The 22,334-nt window shown below is 41.8% G+C and overlaps 1 protein-coding gene across 1 annotated transcript in view; it reads left to right on the top strand.

The window, feature by feature from the left end:
* ELL (elongation factor for RNA polymerase II) overlaps positions 1–22,334 on the top strand; it is a 110,630-nt gene that overhangs the window by 80,596 nt on the left and 7,700 nt on the right. Inside the window, exon 8 of the mRNA XM_075864498.1 lies at positions 4,132–4,594. Within this exon, the coding sequence (XP_075720613.1) occupies positions 4,132–4,594 (463 nt within the window). The remainder of the gene's footprint in view (positions 1–4,131; positions 4,595–22,334) is intronic.

Raw genomic sequence — 22,334 nt, 5'->3', positions numbered from 1 at the left:
CGTAATTGCCGCTGCTATTCATTGGAGTCAATGAATAACGGCTCCAATTACGCCCCAAGAAGTGACAGGTCACTTCTTTGACGCGGGCGTCTATTTACGCGCCGTCATTTGAGCGGCGTGTAAATATACGCCTTGTGTGAACAGACAAACGTCAGCCCATTTCTTTCAATGGGCAGATGTTTGTCAACGCTATCGAGGCGCATTTTTCGGACGTAATTCGGAGCAAAAACTCCTGAATTACGTCCGTAATTAGTGCGTGTGAACATACCCTAACTGTGTGTAATCTTAAGGACTCCCTCATTAAGGCTTCATTCAAGTCTGCGACTGAATACTGTCAGGGGAAGCCATGAATGGAAACCATAGCTTTCTGTTTGCATTACCATTGATTTCAATGGTAATGCTTCCATAGCTAATGGTTTCCGTTTGTCTCCGTTCCGTTAGGTTTCCATTTTTTGGCGGAGTCAATAGCGCAGCCATCTACATGATTGATTCCGCCATAAAAACTGAGACTAACGGAAACCATTAGCTACGGAAGCGTTGAAATCAATGGTAATGCAAACCAAAAGCTATGGTTTCCATTCATGGCTTCCCCTAATGGTATCCATGAATGGAACCCCGTCGCAGACGTGAACGTAGCCTAACAAGGGAACCGTGTGTTTTGGAGTTTTTTTTCTTGGCGAATCGATAAGTAGCTAGTACAATGGTACAGATATGCTCTCTGTATTTAGAATCCACCTTTGGATTTGTAGCATTTCCTGCTGTTGGGGAACTTCCATGCTCGGTGAAAATCACTAGTTGCAGCGTTGAGTACCGCGTGTTCTGACGTAAAAGCGACATGAATAAATTGTTAGTTTTTGCTTGGTTGAAGTTGAGACCATTCAGCATAGTGTAAAGTGTGTGCTAGCATTTGGGATTAATGTATTCATAAACTGGTAAGAGCCTAGTATTGCTTAATGTTCTGCTAGCTGTAAATGACTGCAGGATATGAATCATCCTGGGATTATAGACCTTCACTTTATCCAATTTCCAGTCTGATTCAACTTCCTGTTGAGCCGGGCTCATTTTACCTTTGGTTGATTAACTGTTACATGGACCGTTCTTTACATCCGTCGTTCACGCAATGCTTGCTATGTGTGTTTAGTTGGTAAGCTCCACTGCTTTTAAGACAACGCTAAACCTTAAACGCTATGTACACCTTTGTGGGCGTGTTTTTGTTTTTTTTAAATGCATTAGTCAGTGTGTGAAGTGTAACTTTGTAATCAGTCTTTATTTAAAAAAAAAAAAAAAAAATTTCGTTTTACTTTTGGAGATAAAGCTGTTCTGGATTCTCTATACAGAACAGCTGTATCATTCGTTTTACACTGAAACCGTCAGTCCCCCAGACCTGACTGGTTCAGTCTTGGTGGGATCTACCTGTAAACGTTCACATCTAAGTTGTGGTGGATCCTGCGTGGACCCGCTGTCACTAAACCAGTCAGATCCGCAGGACTGATAAATTTAGTGTAAAACGAGGGATACAGCTGTTCTGTATAGAGAATACAGAGCAGCTGTATCTCCAAAAGTAAAACGATTTTCTAAAGACTAATTATAAAGTTACACTAAACACACTGACTTATCCATTTATTAAAAAAATAAATGCCCTCAAAAGAGTCCATAGCCTTTAAGTGTATCTTCGCTCCCAACTGTTCTGGTTCAGCTGATTGCACTCTCTTTCCAGCCATTAGAACTTCCAGAAAAATTGACATATGCGTGAATGATCTAAGCAAGTCAGGATCTTCTGATAGGTTTAGTGTCCTTAAAGGAATATTGGACCTTTTTAAAAACAAAATTGTTGCTTAATTTTTTTTCTCCCTGCTAAAGCAAACCTTTACATTACTGCTTGTTCTGGGGTTGCCATGGAAGAAAATGCCTAATTCTTAGATGGACTTCCTGTCGTACGACCTCTACTCATAAAATATTCGGAATGGTGAAGGTCACATGGCAGGAATAGTCATGCTCAGAACTAGTCTGACACCAAGCACCTTGCTCATGTCAACACAATAAAGAAGGCGGTTGAGGCTGAGGCTGTCCAATATGCACTTCAGCCCCAAATTTGGGAGATAAGAGAAAGCTTTGTCCACTTTTTTTTTTAGCCCCCTTGTACACCCCATTCAGTACTGATCAGTGTACGGTTAGGTCTTTTGGTAGATTCACAGGTAAGCCATTTAAAGGCTTTTTCCCACTATTAACATTTAGCACCTATCCACAGGACAGTTGATAATTGTCTTATCACTGGAACTCCACCGATCATGAGAACGGTGGTCTCAAATGGTGGTCACTGCTTTACCGGAGTAAGGAGGAGCATAAATAGAGCAATGGTCGAGCATGTGCCCACTGCTCCATTCAGTGTCTATGGAAACAGCCACTGTACTTGGTAGTTTCCAGCAGTCCCTCAGACCTGGAATGGAGCAGCAGCGCACATGCTAGACCGCTGCTGCACTCAATGGCCCTCCTCATTGTGATCAAGCAGTGAGGAGGAATGGGGGATTCAAGACCCCAATTCTCGCCATCGGTGGGGGTTGCAGCGGTGGGGCCCCCAGCGAGCAGACTATTCTCACCTATCCTATGGATGGGCTATAATGGTCAATGCTGGTACAACCTTATTTTTTTTTTTTGTTTTTTTTCAATTTACATTACAAAACATACAAGAACCCACAGCCCTACCCACCCAACCAAAAACCTTCCCAAGTAGTACAACAGTCATTTATGGCAATGGTACATTCCACATACATACGCAGTAGTGCAAGAGATTACAATTAGCGACACATCTGAAACATCACAACCAGTAATACATACGATGCATCATCCTCACACAAAGTATTCCTAAACTGGTGAATGCCCTAGAGTGGCGCACCCTAATGCAATTCCCCACCGCAAACCCATATGCAATTGTAGAATACTAGCCAATCATCAAGTTCGATAAGAGGATCCCATGACCTCAGAGTCTCTCAATCAAAGCCAAACTCCACATAGGCCTCTTACAATAGTCCCATACGGTGCCTCGTTAATTCTCTGGAAGCCAAATTAGAATAGTCTAACCAGGGAGCCCAAGTCTTTTCAAACTTGGTCAGTGTCCCCCTTTTCTTATATACTCCCTTCTCCAGGTTGACAAGCCAATTAACTTTATTAGTAAATTATTGTCTCGACGGAATCAATGTATTTATCCAATATTGCACTGAGTTTGCACGCCATATATAGCAGTCTTGCCACCGCCAATTTTCCAAGCTCCGTGGTCGCCAGATCCTCCACCTATCCCAGGACACACACCAGCGGCATCCTATCTACTCTGACCTGGAAGACCTCCTCTACAATTTGAGTCACATCCTTCCGATAGTCCCCCATACCTGGACATGACCAGAACATATGTAACATACCTGCTGAGGCTTATTTGCATCTAGGGCACTTGGAGTCCAAACTAACTCCGATATCAAATCGAAATTTCGGGGTTCTATATACTTTGTGCAATAAATATAGATGTGATCTATGGGCTTCACTCCGAGATAATGGTACAACCTCTTTAACTGGAGCAGCAATATGTAATCATGCTGAATAGGATTTTAAGGCTACGCGTCATAGTGCAGAACTGTGATATTTCTGAGGCCTGCCGAATGTCTAGTTATTAACTGATATTTCAGACCCTGAACCGTTTTCCCCATTTATTATAATTCTGTTGTCTGCAATAGGTCCTGTTTTTATGGCCACCAAATCGCGAGGGTTGCTTGTATCATGCGTTGCTCCATGCTTAACAATGTCTTCTGTCTTTCAAATCTCGTCTCTTACCTATCCTAAAGAAATGAGTGGCTGCTTTTTGCTACTTTATTGAGGCTTTTTGTGTAATGCCATGTGACTTCTTCCCTAGGGGTCGAGGTGTGTTCTTCTTGTAAAGCAGTGCCATCTAGTGGCAGCCAGAGTGCTTTAAATACTTCCAAAATCAGTCGACAAGCTGTTGGTGGACTGGTTGTCAAGTAATGCACTAGTGTATGTAGAGTGTGCCAGAAATTAAAAGAATCACATTATTATTTGTAGCAATTAAATGAAGTGTTCAGTCATTAGCTGCTGTCAAATTCTGTTTTTTTTTTTTTCTGCCTCCAGAAACGACCTCAACAAAATCCAGAATTCATCGACCCTTTAGCCAACAAGAAGCCACGTATATCCCACTTCACACACAGATCACAGCCCACCTTTAATGGGAAACTCAATTCTTCCAATGGAAAGGATTCACCAGCTCCCCCAACGTTGCCTCCAAGTGGGGATCCAGTCAGTTCAAGTTCCCACTTACCGCCACCCCATGAACCTCTTTCAGATTCCAGCACTGACACGCAACACAAAGACTGTGAGAGCCAAGAAGCCTCTGAGAGGCTCGGCCACCCTCTAAAGACAGACTGTCCCAATGAGGCCAAACGGAACTGTAACCCAACACGAGCAAAGCCCAAAAAGAAATCCCGAAAGCACAAAGAGCGAGATCGAACCAAGGTGAAGGGCACTGAAGAAAAACCAAACTGCGGCTTGGGCAAAAGCTCTGGCTTAATCGGTGGCGCTCTTCAAGTAATGCTTGGTAAGTGTGACTGACTGCACATAAGTATATAATGGCATGGCAAACCCAAGTATAGTCATGAGCAGAGCTCCCTTTTTATTCAAAGATGTTGTGCGGGTGATATTAAGTGTGTTAATAGTGTCAGTACTTCTAGTGCACACACTTTGTAAAAATGTATATTACAGGGGGCGCTGTTCAGTCCTCTCACTCTTCTTATACATGCAGCAGTGTCCCAATCGACATGGTGAATAGAATATCAGCCACTATTTAATTCACATTGGCAGAAAACTGTCCTGTGCCCACAGGGAGGACATACATGCTGCAAGATGGGACAAAAAGGGGTGAATGGAAAAGAAAAAGGGGAGGGGGGAGAGCCCATTTCCCAAAACTACATAACAATGTGTCATTATTTAGACCTGCTGGGTGCATGATGTGTAAAGTTCTTCTATCCATGTATGTTTCGTTGTGTAATAGTATATGGTCTGGTTTACTGGACCTATGATCATGTGCAAATTGATAGATTGCAATGAAGGAAAAGCCATACACATGACATAACTGTCGGGGTAAACTCTTCTTAGGCTGACCGCTATTTCTCCTGACTCCACCTCGGCTAACCTGAATGTGCATGTTTTATTTCAGTAGGAATAAGCAGCTGCTGGACACCTCTGGCAGCTGCTTATCATCTGTTGTATTAAAGAATAAAATGATGAAATCCAAATTATATATTTTTTTTTATCCTATTTGATATATTTTTTAAAAATCTCTACTGCGTACATCGCTAGCACCAGCCCTCAGTTGTAACTCTTGTTTCGTTTTCCCCTGGTAGGTGTTTTTGAATGAGCTGTTAATGCAGATGTATTTCCATTGATCCCATTGACTTCAGTGAGAGCCGTATACATATGTAGAGCTTCCCCTTGTGGTGGCTGCAGCTAGATTTTTATTTAACCCCTTAATGACCAAGCCAGATTTTGAAAATCTGGTATGTCTGATATTATCAGAGAATAACTCTGCAATAGTTTTGAATATCCAAGTAATGCTGACATTGTTTTTTCGTCACATGTTGTACTTGATTTTAGTGGTAAAAGTAGACTGATACGATTTGCGTAAATGAATGAAAAAAAATTCAGAAATTGAAGACCTTTAGTAAAAATTTTCATTTTTCCCTAGTTTGAACTGCAATATGTCACATATGTACATACATACTGTACAATTATTTTTTTATATTAAATATATTTCCATCTCTTTCCTCCATTTTGGCTGCACTTTTGAAAAAAAAATATTTTTGAGCAATTTAGAGGACTTACAAACTTAATCATTTTATACATTTGTAAGTACATTTTGTTTTCCTGCAACAAGCCAAGTTTCATGAGATTCATAGGTGTCAGAATGATGGAAAAACCCATAAATGACCCCATTTTGAAAACTCCACCCCTTCAGTTATTTATTAAGGGGTATTGTAAGTATTTTGACCCCATAGCTTTTTTTTGTGGGAATTCATGCAGTTGTAAAAAAATATAATTTAATTTTTTACACAAATGTATCATTTTAAACACAGATTTCTTTGTAAAGCGAACATGAGAATGAAGAAACACACCCCAAAATCTATCACCCGGTTTCTCTTGTTTTCAAAAATACCCCCATTGTGGCCTTAATGCGTTGCCTGGACACACGGCAGGGCCTGGGAGGGAGCACACGGAGGCTTTCAGGACTCATATTTTACATATTTGGACATTTGGAGAAGCTTTGAGCTGCCAGAACGATAGAAACTCCCCATAACTGACCCCATTTAGAAAACTAGACCCCTTAAGGTATTTATCTAGGGGTGTAGTGAGTCATTTGATCCCACAGTTCTTTGCTGAATTTAATGCAAATACCGCGTAAAAAAATAAAATATATATATATATATATATATATATATTTATTTATTTATTTTTTTTTTTCACAAATGTGTCATTTATAGGACATATTTTTCGTACACCGTACATGAAACTGAGGAAATGCCCCCCAACATTTATTGCGCTGCTTCTACGGTTATCAAAAATACCCCCACTTAGGACGTAATCCATTGCCTGGCCAAAATGACGGGAACCCCTCTATGGCTTGCAGGACATCATTTTAGCTTGAATGACTTATAGGCCCCACTCCTTCCTTACAAAGGATTTGAGCTGGCAGAACGATGTAACACCCCCAAAATTAACCCCATTTTGAATACATCTAGGGGTGTAGTGAGTAGTTAAAGGCCATGTTTTGTTGCAGAAATTCATGCAAAGTTAGTGTAAAAAATAAAATGTATTTTTTTTGTTTTCACAAATACGTCATTTACAGGACAAGGTATTAATCTAGGGGTGTAGTGAGAATTATTTTTTTTGTTGGTGGGGAATCTTTCCCCAATGGTATTCATCTAGGGGTATAGTGAGAATTATTATTTTTTGTTTTGCCATTTTTCTTGTATTCCAATTTATAGGTGGGCTATAGTGTAATAAAAGGTGCAGTTAAAAAATTAAATTTAGAAAAAATGTCAAGTGCATAAGGGCTATAAAAATATTTAAAATGAAATCATAAATTTAGGGTTGTATGGAACACCCGGACACATTCCCTAATGCAGAGCCCTGGTTTCTCTGGGCAGGTGTCGCATTGGTAACTGGTTTCCCTCCGTATGCCGTTTTTAGAACGTACACGACATCTCTTTTGGGGTCGGCTTTTTTTGGCAGTAGGGGGAACTTCAGATGGGAAATGTTGTCCTGGGACAATTCTGCTGGCTTGACTAGATGATGCCACCCATCCCCTCCCCTGGGCCTGGTCTCCAAATATAAGATATTTTTTCACCTTTTCTTGATATTGAAGATAGTATCCTTTGTTCTCCGCCTTTCTAAAAATCACAAATGAATTGTATAGGGACACTTGGATGAGGTGAACGGCCAGTTATTTGTACCATATCCGGGATTTCCGGACAGCGCTGTAGGGCTGCAGCATCTGGTCTGCAAGGTCCACCTCACCCATATATTTATTGTAATGCTGTATGCACACGGGCTTACGGACAGTACTACTACTCCTGCATACAGGAATGTGGCTGCTGCTGTCTGCGTGAATACATGTAAACATCAGGACATCCTTCTCGTCACGGAATTTGACAAGCAGCAAGTCCTGATTACAAAGTCCCCTGATTTCCCCAGCCTTTAATTTTTGATTGACCAGGGACTTTGGCAGGCCTTTTTAATTGTGGCGTATGGTGCCACAGGCCACGGTTTTATTCTCTGACAGGCACCTGAGGAGGGGTATGCTGGAATATAAATTGTCCACATATAAGTGGTACCCCTTATCAAAAAGAGGGTGCGAAAGGTCCCATACAACTTTCCCACTGACGTTGAGTGAAGGGGGGAGTCTTTCCCTTCATACACTATAATTTTGTAGCTCGAGTCACTCTCACATAATTTATACATTTTTAACCCGAATCGGGCCCTCTTAATTGGCAAATATTGCCTGAAATGAAGCCGGCCTTTGAAAAGGACCAGGGACTGATCCACGGCAATATTTTTTTCGGGGGAATAGGTCTGTGAGAACTTGCCATTTATAGGGAATGTGTCGCTAGAAATGTTTTTTGTTTTTTTTCAGTTAAACAATTAGTATTTAAGTGATTACACATTGTTTTAATTTTTTTAATTTTTCCACAAGTCAGGAAATATTATAAATTAGATTCTAATTTATAACATTTCCATGTGCTGGTCACTAGAGGGAGCAGTTCCCAAAATTGCAGAATGGTCACTGTTGTAAAGCAACCTTTGATGTATTCTGCAAATTTGGGGTGGACACACTCTCCTAGTGTCCTCACACAATCCCCCCCTCCCTTCTTCTGGCTAGTGCCAGGAGAAGGAAGGGTTTGAATCTTCAAACGTCCTACACTGTGTGCCGACATTTTCTGAGCGACTGCATAGAGCTAGGAGGATTAAATACTGCGCTCAGCAGACAGTAATACGCAACTCAATATTTATTGCCCAGATTCTGCAGTTTTGAGAAATATCCCACATGTGGCTCTAGTGCGGTAATGGACTGAAGCACCGGCCTCCGAAGCAAAGGAGCACGTAGTGGATTTTGTGGCCTCCTTTTTATTAGGCACCATGTCCGCTTTGAAGAGGTCTTGTGGTGCCAAAACGGTGGAAACCCCCCAAAAGTGACCCCATTTTGGAAACTAGACCCCTTGAGGAATCCATTGTAGGTTTCTTGGGGTGCATGCGGCTTTTTGATCAGTTTTTATTCTATTTTTGAGTGGCGCAGTTACTAAAAAACGGCAATTCTACGATTGTTTTTTTAGTCTATTTTTTTTACAGCGTTCACCGTGCGCTATAAATGACATATTCACTTTATTCTGCGGGGCGATACGATTACGGCGATACCAGATGTTTATAGTTTTTTTTTATGTCTTATGGCGTTTGCACAATAAAATACGTTTTGTAAACAATCATTTACTTTTTGTGTTACCTTATTCTAAGAGCCAGAACTTTTTTATTTTTCCATCAATAAAGCCGTGCGAGGACTTATTTTTGCGTAACGAACTGTAGTTTCCATCAGTACCATTTTTAGGTACATGCGACTTTTTGATCTCTTTTTATTCCATTTTTTTCGGAGATGAAGTGACCAAACAATTGTGATTCTGGTGCAGTAATTTTCTTTTACGGCGTTCACCGTGCGGGATAAATAATGAAATTTTGTAGTTCAGGCGGTTACGGACGCAGCGATACCAATTATGTATAGTTTATTTGTTTATATATTTTTATTAATAATAAAAGGACTGATAAGGGAAAAAGGGGGATTTTTACTTTTATTACTATTAAGGCCTCATTCACACGGCAGGGTTTCCCGGCCGGGTGCCGGCCGTTCATAAATCGGCCGGCACCCGGCTGCATTAGGAATAATAGACCCCTAATGGGGCTATTCACACGACCGATTTTTTGACGGCCGGAAAATCCGGCCGTCAAAAAATAGGACATGCTCTATCTTTGCCCGGGCACCCGGCCGCCCGGCTCCCATAGAAGTCTATGGGGCCGGGTATTACACGGCCATCACCGGAATGTGTTCCGAGTGATGGCCGGGTTTCCCGGCGCTTGCGCTCTATCTCCTCCTCCTCACAGCGCAGAGTGCATGTGAGGAGGAGGAGGAGTTGATGCCATTCTGACGAATGGCATCGCTGTACACTGTGTTGCAGGGCCGGGGTGTACAGCAGGTGGAGGGAGCGCTGCGCTGGCTCCCTTCCCCTGCTTGTTAAAAGCACCCTGGCTCGGCGACACCTTCGATGGCGCCGCTAGTAGTAGTAGCAGCAGCTGCTGCGGCTGCTACTACTGTAGCGACGCCACTATAGCAGAGCGGGGAGGTATCTCCCCGCTCTGCTATGTGCTAGCCGCACTTTAGCTCCTTGAAGGAGCGGAATCCCCGTGTTTTCGGGGATTCCGCTCCTGGACAGAGCGCTTGATGTCTCTGTCCATATCTGGGCAGTGACATCAGGGGAAACTCCTGAAGCGGAATCCCCGAACACATGGGGATTCCCCTTCAGGAGCTGCCGCTGATGTCACTGTCCGGATCTGCCCGGCCCGGCACGGATGCATAACTTTATGCAAACCGGCCGGGCAAAATGGCCGATTTTACCGGCCGACACTCGGGCTCGGGAACGACCCGGTCGTGTGAATCCCGCCTAAAACGTTTTTATTTTCTTATTTTTACACAACTTTTTTTTTTTTACTTTATCCCACTAGGGAACTTGAGGGCAGGAGGCCCTGATCGCTATTCTAATACACTGCACTACATGCGTAGTGCAGTGTATTAGAGCTGTCAGCTACTCACTGACGGCAAGCATAGTGGGTCCTGACTTTGTCAGGACCCACTTGGCTTCTGTAGATGGCATAGCCGAACGCCATAGTTAGGCGTCTGGTTGCCATCGCCACCCGCTATCATGTAGAGGGCCGTTGATGGTGGTTTAACCCCTAAGAAGCCGCGATCGGTATTGAACGCGGCTTTTAAGGGGTTAATCAGCGGGGACACAGCGATCGGTCCCCGCTATAGGAGCTGCGGCAACCGCTGTAAGAGACATGCAGGAGCTGTGACAGCTGCTGTCGGGAAGACGGCCGTTACTCCCGTGACGTACTATTCCGTCATGGAGCACGAATGGGATGGTTTCCATGACGGAATAGTAAGTCACTGAGCGTTAAGGGGTTTCTCCAAAATGCAGTTTTTCTGTGTCTCTGGAGCATTTATAATCGTGCAGAATACATTTATCATGCAATTCTATGTGACGGATTTTCTTCAAGTAACTTACACTGCAGTCGTCCAGAATTTTATCTATGTATCGTAAAAAAGACTGCTGATGAATATTTATTATTGGTTCTGCCAATCCAGCCCTTTTAAAATACAGGAACATGCACTTGATTGGTCGATCGTGCTCCCTTATAATCTGCTACTCTTCACTATATCTATTTTATTTTTTATTTAGTTATTTTTTTTAATCAAATAGTTTGACGCAGTTTTCACAATATACAAACAATCAATACATGAGACAATAACAGCCCCCTCCCCCCAACATATCCCACCCACTTGCAAAGAGTACTATGCACAACAATATTCCACTTGAGAACAACAGGTCTCCCTGCGCAACTCTAGCTGTGCACAATCCCCCTCTAAATCTGTAACCAATAATAATGAAATTAATGTAAAAGTCCAAGGGGTACAGCGTTTACATGAGAAATTGATGGCAACCCCGGCGACATCCACCAATTTGTCCATTGACCTTCAAACTTTTTAGGAGCACCAAGTTTGAGATCTATCACCTTCTCCATCAGAATACTATTCATACGTTTAACCAATTCCCTGTATGCAGGTGCAAATGAGTCCAACCAACCCATAACTATCAGCTTACAAGCCTGATACAATCTGCCTGTTGCTCCGAACATCGTGGGCATCCCGCATCAGATCGGAGACCCATTTTTTTCAATAGTACCGGGGTAGGATAAACTCTATGAAGCAAGAATGCTCGAGATCTACGGTGTGCTACATTAAGTGAGATCAACGGGACATCCGCCAATATGGTTTTCCAAGTGTCTACAGAAATATTTCCCACATCACGTGACCATTTTTCTCTCACCTGATCCAAAGGGGATTCCGACACAAAACCCAACAATTGCCCGTATAAGGGTATGTTCACACGGCCTATTTACGGACGTAAATCGGGCGTTTTTGCCCCGAATTACGCCCGAAAATAGCGCCTCAATAGCGCTGACAAACATCTGCCCATTGAAAGCAATGGGCAGACGTTTGTCTGTTCACACGAGGCGTATATTTACGCGCCGCTGTCAAATGACGGCGCGTAAATAGACGCCCGCGTAGAAGAAGTGACCTGTCACTTCTTTGGCCGTAATTGGAGCCGTTATTCATTGACTCCAATGAATAGCAGCGCTAATTACGGCCGTAATTGACGCGGCGTTCAAGCGCCTGCACATGCCGGTACGGCTGAAATTACGGGGATGTTTTCAGGCTGAAACATCCCCGTAATTTCAGCCGTTACGGACCCCCGCCGTGTGAACATACCCTAAGAATGAAATGACACCGTTTCAAGCATATTCAAAACTACAGAAGCCTGTATTTCTGGTGGGGACTCTCCATATTGCGCAGTTAAAGCATGCCGCAACTGCAAATACTGATAAAAGTATTAGGTAGAGTAAACTCATCCTTTAACTGTTGAAAGGATTTAAGTACACCATCCGTATATACATGCGAGATATAAATAACTCCGGCAGATTCCTACTGCTCAAACCTCTGTAATTGATATAACTCCCATATCTTCACATAGTGTGAGCCGAGTACTCCCCGTGATGCCCTGGATTTCCACCATACTTTATGCATTAAAGAAAGAGTTGGCATAGGAATGCATGGAAGTCTAAAGCGCTGCACTTCTAGCATGGAAAACAAGGAACCATGCCCTAACAAACATGTTAAAGGGAATGTGTCATTGGATTATTTTTTTTATTTTATTTTTTAAGTTAAACAATTTAATATTTAAGTGGTTAAACATTGTTTTAATTGTTTTAAGTCAGGAAATATTATAAATTAGATTCTAATTTATAACATTTCCATGTGCTGGCCACTAGAGGGAGCAGTTACCAAAATTGCAGCATGGTCAATGTGGTAAAGCAACTTCATTGCTTTATGCTGCAAATTTGGGGTAGACACACTCGCTCTAGTGTCCTCACACAATCCCCCCTCCCTTATTCTGGCTAGTGCCAGGAAAAGGAGGGGTTTGAATCTTCAAATCTCCTACACTGTGTGCCGCCATTTTCTGAGCGACTGCATAGAGCTAGGAGGATTAGATACAGTGCTCAGCAGACCGTATCACACGAACATAATACACACATCACATACACAAACATAACTTACCTGCTCCTGCCGCTGCTGCCGCCTCCGCTCCTATTCCTTGCGCCTTCGCTACCTTGAACATATGGCCGGAAGCCGCGGCCGGAAGTCGTCCTCTTACTGTCCGGCAGCGGCTTCCGGTCCACATGAAAATGGTGCCGGATTTCGCTCTGCAAACGAGCTTCGTTTTGGTCTGTGTGGGAGCGGCACATGCGCCGTTCCCACACAGACGGCGTACGCTGCAGAGAATGGAACGGCTCCCGTTCGCATTCTCTATGGGGTTGTATTTGCCGTATTCCATCTCTGTATGTGTCGTTAATCGACACATAGAGATGAAAAAAAAATAATGGCAGCCACCATAGAGAAGTAAAAGAAAGTAAAAAGTAGAACACGAGAACACAAATAAATAAAATTTATGTTAAAAGCAATATGATAAAAAATAAATATATATTTTCATGGGGAACTGCCAAACCCCCCTCATCAGTAAGCAACTGCAATGTTTCCAACTTAATTCTAGGCGTACCCCGTCCCCATATAAATGAGATAGATAGATATATATATATTCCAGTGAATTGTGCAGATTATATCTCCCATATAATCTGCTATTCCAGTGATTGCTGAAGGAATTTTGAGGCAGATTTTTCTGCCTCCAAAAAACTCAATGTGAACATACCCTAATCGTATGGCCAAATGATGCTCCCTCCCTACTGAAACCTACAGCGTGCCCAAACAGCAGTTTGCGCCCACATATGGCATCGCCATACCCGGGAAAACCTGCTTGGCATTATATGAGATTTGTTTGCAGTGGAACAAACTGTGCACAACATATTGTAGACTAAAATGGCATATCAGTGGAAAATTGCAATATTCACTTTGCGCCATCTGCTGTGCATTAACCCCTTTGCGCACCATGACGTAATAGCATGTCGTGGTGCGGGGGGTGATGTATGGGGCTGACTCATGCGCTGTGCCCACTCCACACGCTGCGGGTGAGAGTCGGGACTAACTGACCGAAACAGCGTTTGCGCTGTTACAGCAGCCTGTACAAATGACAATACACTGCAATTATAACTATCGCTGGTTCAACTCCCTTAGGGAGACTAATAAAATGTGTAAAAAAATTAGTTATTAGTAGTGAAAAAAATAAATATTAAAAGTTAAAAAAAAAAAAAAAACTTTCCCATTTTTCCTCTAAAGTAATGTAAGAAAGTATACACAATTGGAATCACTGCGTCCACAAAAATCCGAACTATTACAATATACCATTATTTAAGGCACGGTGGACCTCATTAAATAATTGAAACTACAAAATCACTTTTTTGGTCACCTTCTCTGTCAAAAAAAAAAGTAATAAGTGATCAAAAAGTTGTATCTACCAAAAAATGGTGCCAATAAAAACTAAAGCTCGTCCCGCAAAAAAATAAGCCTTCACACCTCTCAATCAACGAAGAAAAAAAAGGAAAGTTATGGCTCTCAGAATGCGGTGAAACAATACAATTTTTTTTAATTTTTTTTTTTATAACAAAAATATTTTTCTCTGTAAATGTAGTAAAATATATATATATAAAAAAAAAAACTATATGGATTTGGTATCACCATAATCGTATTGAGCCGCAGAATAATGTTGTTGTTTTTACCACACGGTGAAAGTCGTAAAAACAAAACCCAAAAAAACAATGGAGGAATTGCTGTTTTCCCCAATGTCCGCCCGCAAAGATTTTTTATTTTCAGTTTCTTAGTACATTATATGGTACTTTAAATGGTGCTCTCACACCAGTCTCTTGATGAAAAAATAAAGTTAATGCTCTTTGAAGGCAGGGAGTGAAAAAATAAAATGAAAAAGCAGTAAATGGCTTAGTCCTGAAAAGGTTAATTAAGTTCTAATGAAAAAGCACGTGGGGTGAAAATGCGCACTACACCCCTTAAAATGATTTAAGGGGTGTCGTTTTCAAAATACGGGTCACTACTTGGTGATTTGTTTTATTATTTGACATCAGCCTTGCAACTGTGGGTCAATGATGTCAAGACTCCAAAATGGACCTCAAATGCGCATGTTGCTCTTCATTTCTGAGCCCTGTCTTGTGCAGGAAAATAAATGCCTTGAGGGGTGTAGTTTCCAAGATGGGAGTCACTTCCTGGGGGCTTCCACTCTACTCTGGTACCTCAGGAGTTTTGCCAATGCGACACATAAAAACCAATACAGCAAAATCTGCATGCCAAATAGCGCTCCTTCCTTTCTGAGCCCTGCCACGTGTCCAAACAGCAGTTTATGATCACATGTGGGGTATTGCTGTATTCGGGAAAAATTGCTTTACACATGGTTGTATTCATTTTCACGGCCTAATTCTAATAAATTCTGCAAAAGATCTGTGGGTTCTAAATGCTCACTATACCCCTAGATTCCTTAAGGGGTGTCATTTTTCAAATGAGGTCCGTTGTGGGGGGTTTCCACTGTTTGGTCCATCAGCGGCTTTACAAATGCGACATGACACCCGAAAACCATTCCAGCTAAATTTGACCTCCAAAAGCCAAATAGCGCTCTCCACCCCTTCTAAACTCTGCCGTGCACCCAAACAGACGTTTATGACCACATATGGGGTATTGATTTGCTCACGAGTTTGTTTTACAAATATTGGGGAGCTTTTTCTCCTTTATTGTGAAAATGAAAAAAGTTGAGCTAAAACTACCTTGTTTTAGAAAAAAAATTTAGATTTTCACTGCCTAATTCCACGAAATTCAGCAAAAAAAAATTGTGGGATCAAAATGCTCACTATACCCTTAGTTTCCCAAATGGGGTCACTGTTTTTGTCCCTCAGAGGCTTTGTAAATGCGACATGGCACTGACAACCATTCCAGCAAAATTTTAACTCCAATCCAAATGGCGCTCCTTCCCTTCTGAGCTCTGCCGTGGGTCCAAACAGCCGTTTATTACCACATATGGGGTATCGCTGTAATTGGGAGAAATTGTTTTACAAATGAAGCAGTGCTTTTTCTCCTTTTATGCTTTGTAAAAAACAATTAACAATTGCTATGTTTTTTCAGAAAAAAATGTAGACTTTCATTTTCACAGGCTAATTCTAATAACTTTCGCAAAAAAACTGGGGTCAAAGTGTCGACTATACCGCTAGATAAATTCCTTGTGGGTTGTAGTTTCAAAAATGGGATCTCTTTTGGGGGGGTGGGGGGGGGGGTTGCAACTGTTTTGGCACCACAAGACCTCTTCAAACCTGGTATGGCGCCTAAAATATATTCTAATAAAAAGGAGGTCCCAAAATTTACTAGGTGCTCCTTTGTTTCTAATCGAAAATTAGAATAGACTGAGTTTCTTTTCTGACGGAGCAGAACAATGGAAAAATTGACGCATATGTGAACACATTTTTTTGAGAGAACACTTGCAGATCGGCTAGAGAAATGTAAGAGGTCCAAACATAATCCTGTTCGGGTTGGTGAGGCCCCAGTAGAAAGATTCCGAAGCGCTGCTTTAACCGGTTTAGGACAGGGCTAGTTTTTTTGTTTTTTTTTTAAACTCGTTTTATTGAACAATAAACATTCTGTGCACAATATAGGTAAAAGCGCAGAAGCGTATACATAGCATAAATGACAAGTTGCATAGGTCATCTCAATACACAGCGCAGTAACAATCAATCAAGTCCCAGTAAAATATAAAAGGTTACAGAATTCAAGAAGGTATGTAACAATCGTATATAACATGTAGTTATAGAAACTTCACATTATCAGACAATATCCTGTGCTAACATCGGGTTTCTAAGGTCAATGAATCGTTGTGTAGCATACAGAGTATGTGGTGTCGCACCAGGAACCCCAGAACTTGCCTTTACACACTGTTTTTATATACTATTTTGGCATATGGTAAGGTGGAGTTTACCAAAGCTTTCCATTGTGAGATAGAAGGTGGTCTTGGGCCCATCCACCTAATTGCGATGGCCTTATGCGCTAGAAATAATACCTCCCGTAAAAATATCCTATTGTGATGTGACCAATTATCTTCGGTGACCATACCAAATAAACATACCAAGGGTGTAAAGGGTATTGGCCGCTTCAGAACATCTGAGATCAGCGTTATTACCTCCTCCCAAAAGGAGTATATCCATGAGCACGCCCATATCATGTGCCAAACAGCTGCTCTAGAGGTTCTACATCTATGGCATTTAGTAGTCGGGCATCTATTAATTTTTTGAAGCCGGACTGGTGCCCGGTAACTTTGGTGAGTTATAAATAATAGCGTCATCCTACTATTGGCCGCTGGAGATACCAATGTATGAGAGTTCATCTTATCAATCCAGATCTCGGAGGATATCTCCGTTATCAACTCCCTCCATCTTGTCTCGACTACCAGTGGTGCAGCTTTCAATCTAGCCTGAATGAGGAAGGAATAGATTACCGAAATCAGTCACCCTTGGACCTAAAAATTCCAATGAGGGGAAAATCTGAGATGGATCTGGTTCTTAGCGGATATTGAATCTGTAAAGCGTGACGAAGCTGAAGAATATTAAAAAAAGAATATCTAGGTATGCCAAAGTCTGATTGTAATTGCGCAAAAGACTTAATACTTCCCTCTGTATACGCATCCCCAATACATTTAACCCCATGCAGCATCCAAAACTCTGGAGCAATGGCACTTGAGATATGGGGCAGAGATGGGTTATGCCATAAGGGACTCTCAGACATAATATCCACAGTATTGGACAACTTCTTGGTAGCCAGCCATACCTGCACTGCTATTCTTTGGAGTGGGAGTAAACTCCTGAACAATGACGTCGAACCCTCCAATGCGGGCCAGAGGTGGGAAATATTTAAATAGGATGCCAAGTGGTGCTCACGATTGGGGAGATTTCCCAGTTCAGTCCATAAAGTGAGGTAACGCAGCTGCCCTGACAGGTAATATACATAGATATCTGGGAGAGAGGCACCACCCATAGATTTGGGTCTCTGTAGTGGTACTTAATTTAAGCTTTGATCTATTAGTTCCCCATATAAAGGACAGAAATAGAGCATGAACATTTTTGAAGATAGACATTGGGACAGGCACTGCAATGCGTTCCAATATGTAAAGGCACTTGGGGAGTACAATCATCTTGGACAGCGCTATTTTGAAAGGCTTAACCTGCATGGTCTGAATAATATTCGCAAAAATCGTGTTGCTAGCCCAACAAATAAAAAAAGTTTATAGCGGTTTAAAGAGGCTCTGTCACCACATTATAAGTGTCCTATCTCCTACATAAGGAGATCGGCGCTGTAATGTAGGTGACAGCAGTGCTTTTTATTTTAAAAAAAACTATCTATTTTTACCACTTTATTAGCTATTTTGGTTTATGCTAATGAGTTGCTTAATGCCCAAGTGGGCGTATTTTTACTTTCGACCAAGTGGGCGTTGTACAGGGGAGTGTATGACGCTGACCAATCGGCATCATGCACTCCTCTCCATTCATTTAGACAGCAGAATCGCGTTCTTACTAGAACATGATGTGCAGCCACATACACAGAGATTAACGTTAATCAAGTGTCCTGATAATGAATATACATGAAATCCAGCCTGGACGTCATGTGTATTCAGAATCCTGACAGTTCTGACTCTTTTCTTTGAGATTTCCAGCAAGGGAAACGAAATCTCGTTTACCTCCGTAATCTCGCGAGATTACGCGTGGCTTGCTGTAATCTCACAGAAAAGAGTCAGAAGTGTCAGGATTCTGAATACACATGACGTCCAGGCTGGATTTTTTTTTTTTTTTTTTTTTTTTATAGTTACATAGTTAGTACGGCTGAAAAAAGACACATGTCCATCAAGTTCAACCAAGGGAAGGGAAAAGGGAAGGAAAAATTTCTACACATAGGAGCTAATATTTTTTTGTTCTAGGAAATTATCTAACCCTTTTTTAAAGCCATCTACTGTCCCTGCTGTGACCAGCTCCTGCGGTAGGCTATTCCATAAATTCACAGTTCTCACTGTAAAGAAGCCTTGTCGCCTCTGCAGCTTGAACCTTTTTTTCTCCAGACGGAGGGAGTGCCCCCTTGTTTTTTGAGGGGGTTTTACAAGGAACAGGATTTCACCATATTTTTTGTATGTGCCATTAATATATTTATATAAGTTAATCATGTCCCCCCTTAGTCTTCTTTTTTCAAGGCTAAATAGGTTTAATTCTTTCAATCTTTCCTCATAACTTAAATTCTCCATGCCCCTTATTAGCTTCGTTGCTCTTCTTTGTATTTTTTCCAACTCCAGGGCATCCTTTCTATGAACTGGAGCCCAGAACTGAACTGCATATTCTAGATGAGGCCTCACTAATGCTTTGTAAAGTGGCATTATTACATCCCTGTCCCGCGAGTCCATGCCTCTTTTAATACACGACAATATCCTGCTGGCCTTTGAAGCAGCTGATTGACACTGCATGCTGTTATTGAGTTTATGATTTACAAGTACACCCAGATCCTTCTCAACAAGTGAATCCGCCAGTGAAGCGCCCCCTAGGACATATGATGCATGCAGGTTGTTGGTACCCAGATGCATAACTTTACATTTATCTACATTAAACTGCATCTGCCAAGTGGACGCCCAAACACTTAGTTTGTTTAAATCTGCCTGTAATTCATGAACATCTTCCATAGTCTGAACTATATTACATAGCTTGGTGTCATCTGCAAAAATAGAAATAGTGCTATTAATCCCTTCCTCTATATCATTAATAAATAAGTTGAATAATAGTGGTCCCAGCACTGAACCCTGGGGTACACCACTTATAACCGGGGACCATTCAGAGAAGGAATCATTGACCACAACCCTCTGGATACGGTCCTTGAGCCAATTCTCAATCCAATTACAAACTATATTTTCTAAACCTATAGTCCTTAATTTACCCATTAGGCGTCTATGGGGGACAGTGTCAAATGCCTTTGCAAAGTCTAAAAACACTAAATCCACAGCGGCCCCTCTGTCTAGACTTCTGCTCACCTCTTCATAAAAACAGATTAGGTTAGTTTGACAACTTCTGTCCTTCGTAAAACCGTGCTGGCTGTCACTTATAATGCTATTTATTGTCACATAATCCTGTATATAGTCCCTCAATAGCCCCTCAAACATTTTCCCCACGATGGATGTTAAGCTTACTGGTCTATAATTACCCGGGGAAGACCTAGAGCCCTTTTTGAAAATAGGCACCACATTTGCCCTGCGCCAGTCCCTTGGCACTATACCAGTCACTAGAGATTCTCTGAATATTATGAAAAGGGGGACAGAAATAACTGAACTAAGCTCTTTAAGAATTCTAGGGTGTAACCCATCTGGTCCCGGAGCCTTGTGCACATTTATTTTATTTAATTTAGTTTGGACCATCTCTACATTCATCCAATTCAGTATATCAACTGATATATTAACAGCACTGGCACCGGCTACATCAGCTGCTCTTTCTTCTGTTGTATATACAGAGCTAAAGAACCCATTTAGTAACTCTGCCTTCTCTTGATCCCCTGTGATCAACTCCCCATTACCATTATCTAGGGGTCCTACATGTTCAGACCTGGGCTTTTTTGCATTTATATACTTGAAGAATTTTTTAGGATTTGTTTTACTATCCCTGGCCACCTGCCTTTCATTTTGTATTTTTGCTAATTTTATTACATTTTTACAGATTTTATTAAGCTCTTTATATTTTACAAAGGCTACAGCTGTACCCTCAGATTTGTATTTTTTAAATGCCCTTTTTTTGTCATGTATTGCCCCTTTCACAGAAGGTGTAAGCCATGTGGGGTTTAATTTGAGTCGTTTATACTTATTACCTGTAGGAATAAATTTTGCACTATAATAACTCAAAGTAGATTTGAAAATCTCCCATTTATCATTTGTTCCATTATTTGACATTAGTTCTTCCCAGTCTATATCCTGAATTGCAGCCCTCATCCTGGGGAAATTGGCTTTCTTAAAATTAAATGTTTTTGCCCTCCCAGCCTGCGTTTGTTTTTTACAGTATAGGTAAAATGTAACTATATTATGATCACTGTTACCGAGGTTTTCACAAACATTGACATTCCCAACAAGATCTGCATTATTAGAAATGACTAGATCCAACAGAGCTTCACCTCTAGTCGGGTCTTCCACAAACTGGCACATAAAATTTTCCTGCAACAGGTTGAGGAAATGTCTCCCCTTTGCAGTTGAAGCCGAACCATGACACCAATTAATATCCCGGAAATTAAAATCTCCCATTATCACTACAGTACCCGCCTGTGCAGCCCGCTCCATCTGTTTATATATCTGACCTTCCATCTCCTCAGTTATATTGGGGGGTCTATAGATTACACCAAAAGTAATTTTTTCAGTGTTTACCTCCCTTTCTAGTTCCACCCACAAGGTTTCAACCTCCTCACAGTCTTCACCCACTATTGTCTCTTTCACACTCGCCTTCATATCACTTTTCACATACAGACATACACCACCACCTTTCCTATTTGTCCTGTCTTTACGAAAAAGTGTAAAACCCTGTAGATTTACAGCCCAGTCATGTGAAGAGTCCAGCCATGTTTCAGCAACACCAACTATATCTATATTTTCCTCCAGTACCAAGGCCTCCAGCTCCCCCATTTTGCTTGCTAGACTTCTGGCATTTGTGAACATACACTTTAACTTGCCTGTCAGTTTTTCACTTTTATTATCAGAAATGTGATTTGACATTAATCGGTCCTTTTTATTTACACTGATGTTTTGCAACGAAAGGATCTCCTTATCTTGTTGTCTAGTCCTCTCCCCACATTCTGTTTCTCCCCCCACCAATATAGTCTGACCCCTCTCTAACCTGGCTACCCCTTTTTTTTCTACATTGACCTCCCTCCTCAGCCCTAGTTTAAATACTCCGCCACCCCAGCTAGAATTCTCTCCCCCAGCACAGCGGACCCCCTTCCATTTAGGTGCAAATCATCTGCAGAATACAGTTTGTACCCCAATGAAAAGTCAGCCCAGTGCTCTAGGAACCCAAATCCTTCTCCTCTACACCAAGACTTCAGCCATGCATTTAACTCCCTAAGCTCCCGCTGTCTTTCCTGTGATGCGCATGGCACAGGCAGTATTCCTGAGAATACAACCTTGGAGGTCCTTCCCTTCAGCTTGTAGCCTAGTTCTTTAAAATTATTCTTAAGGCTCCTCCACCTACCATTTATTCTGTCGTTGGTACCGACATGGACCACGACAGCTGGATCATCACCAGCCCCTCCCAGCAATTTGTCCACCCGTTCCACCACATGCCGAACCCTGGCACCAGGGAGACAGCAAACCATTCGGTTGAGGCGGTCTTGGCGACAAATTATTCTATCCGTCTTCCTGATTATAGAATCCCCTACAACTATCAATTGTCTTGGCTTGCCT

The sequence above is a fragment of the Rhinoderma darwinii genome, chromosome 1 (genome assembly GCF_050947455.1).
Source record: "Rhinoderma darwinii isolate aRhiDar2 chromosome 1, aRhiDar2.hap1, whole genome shotgun sequence".
Lineage (NCBI taxonomy): Eukaryota > Metazoa > Chordata > Amphibia > Anura > Rhinodermatidae > Rhinoderma > Rhinoderma darwinii.
Note: the sequence above shows the minus strand (reverse complement) of the source record. Positions and strands in the feature narration are given on the sequence as shown.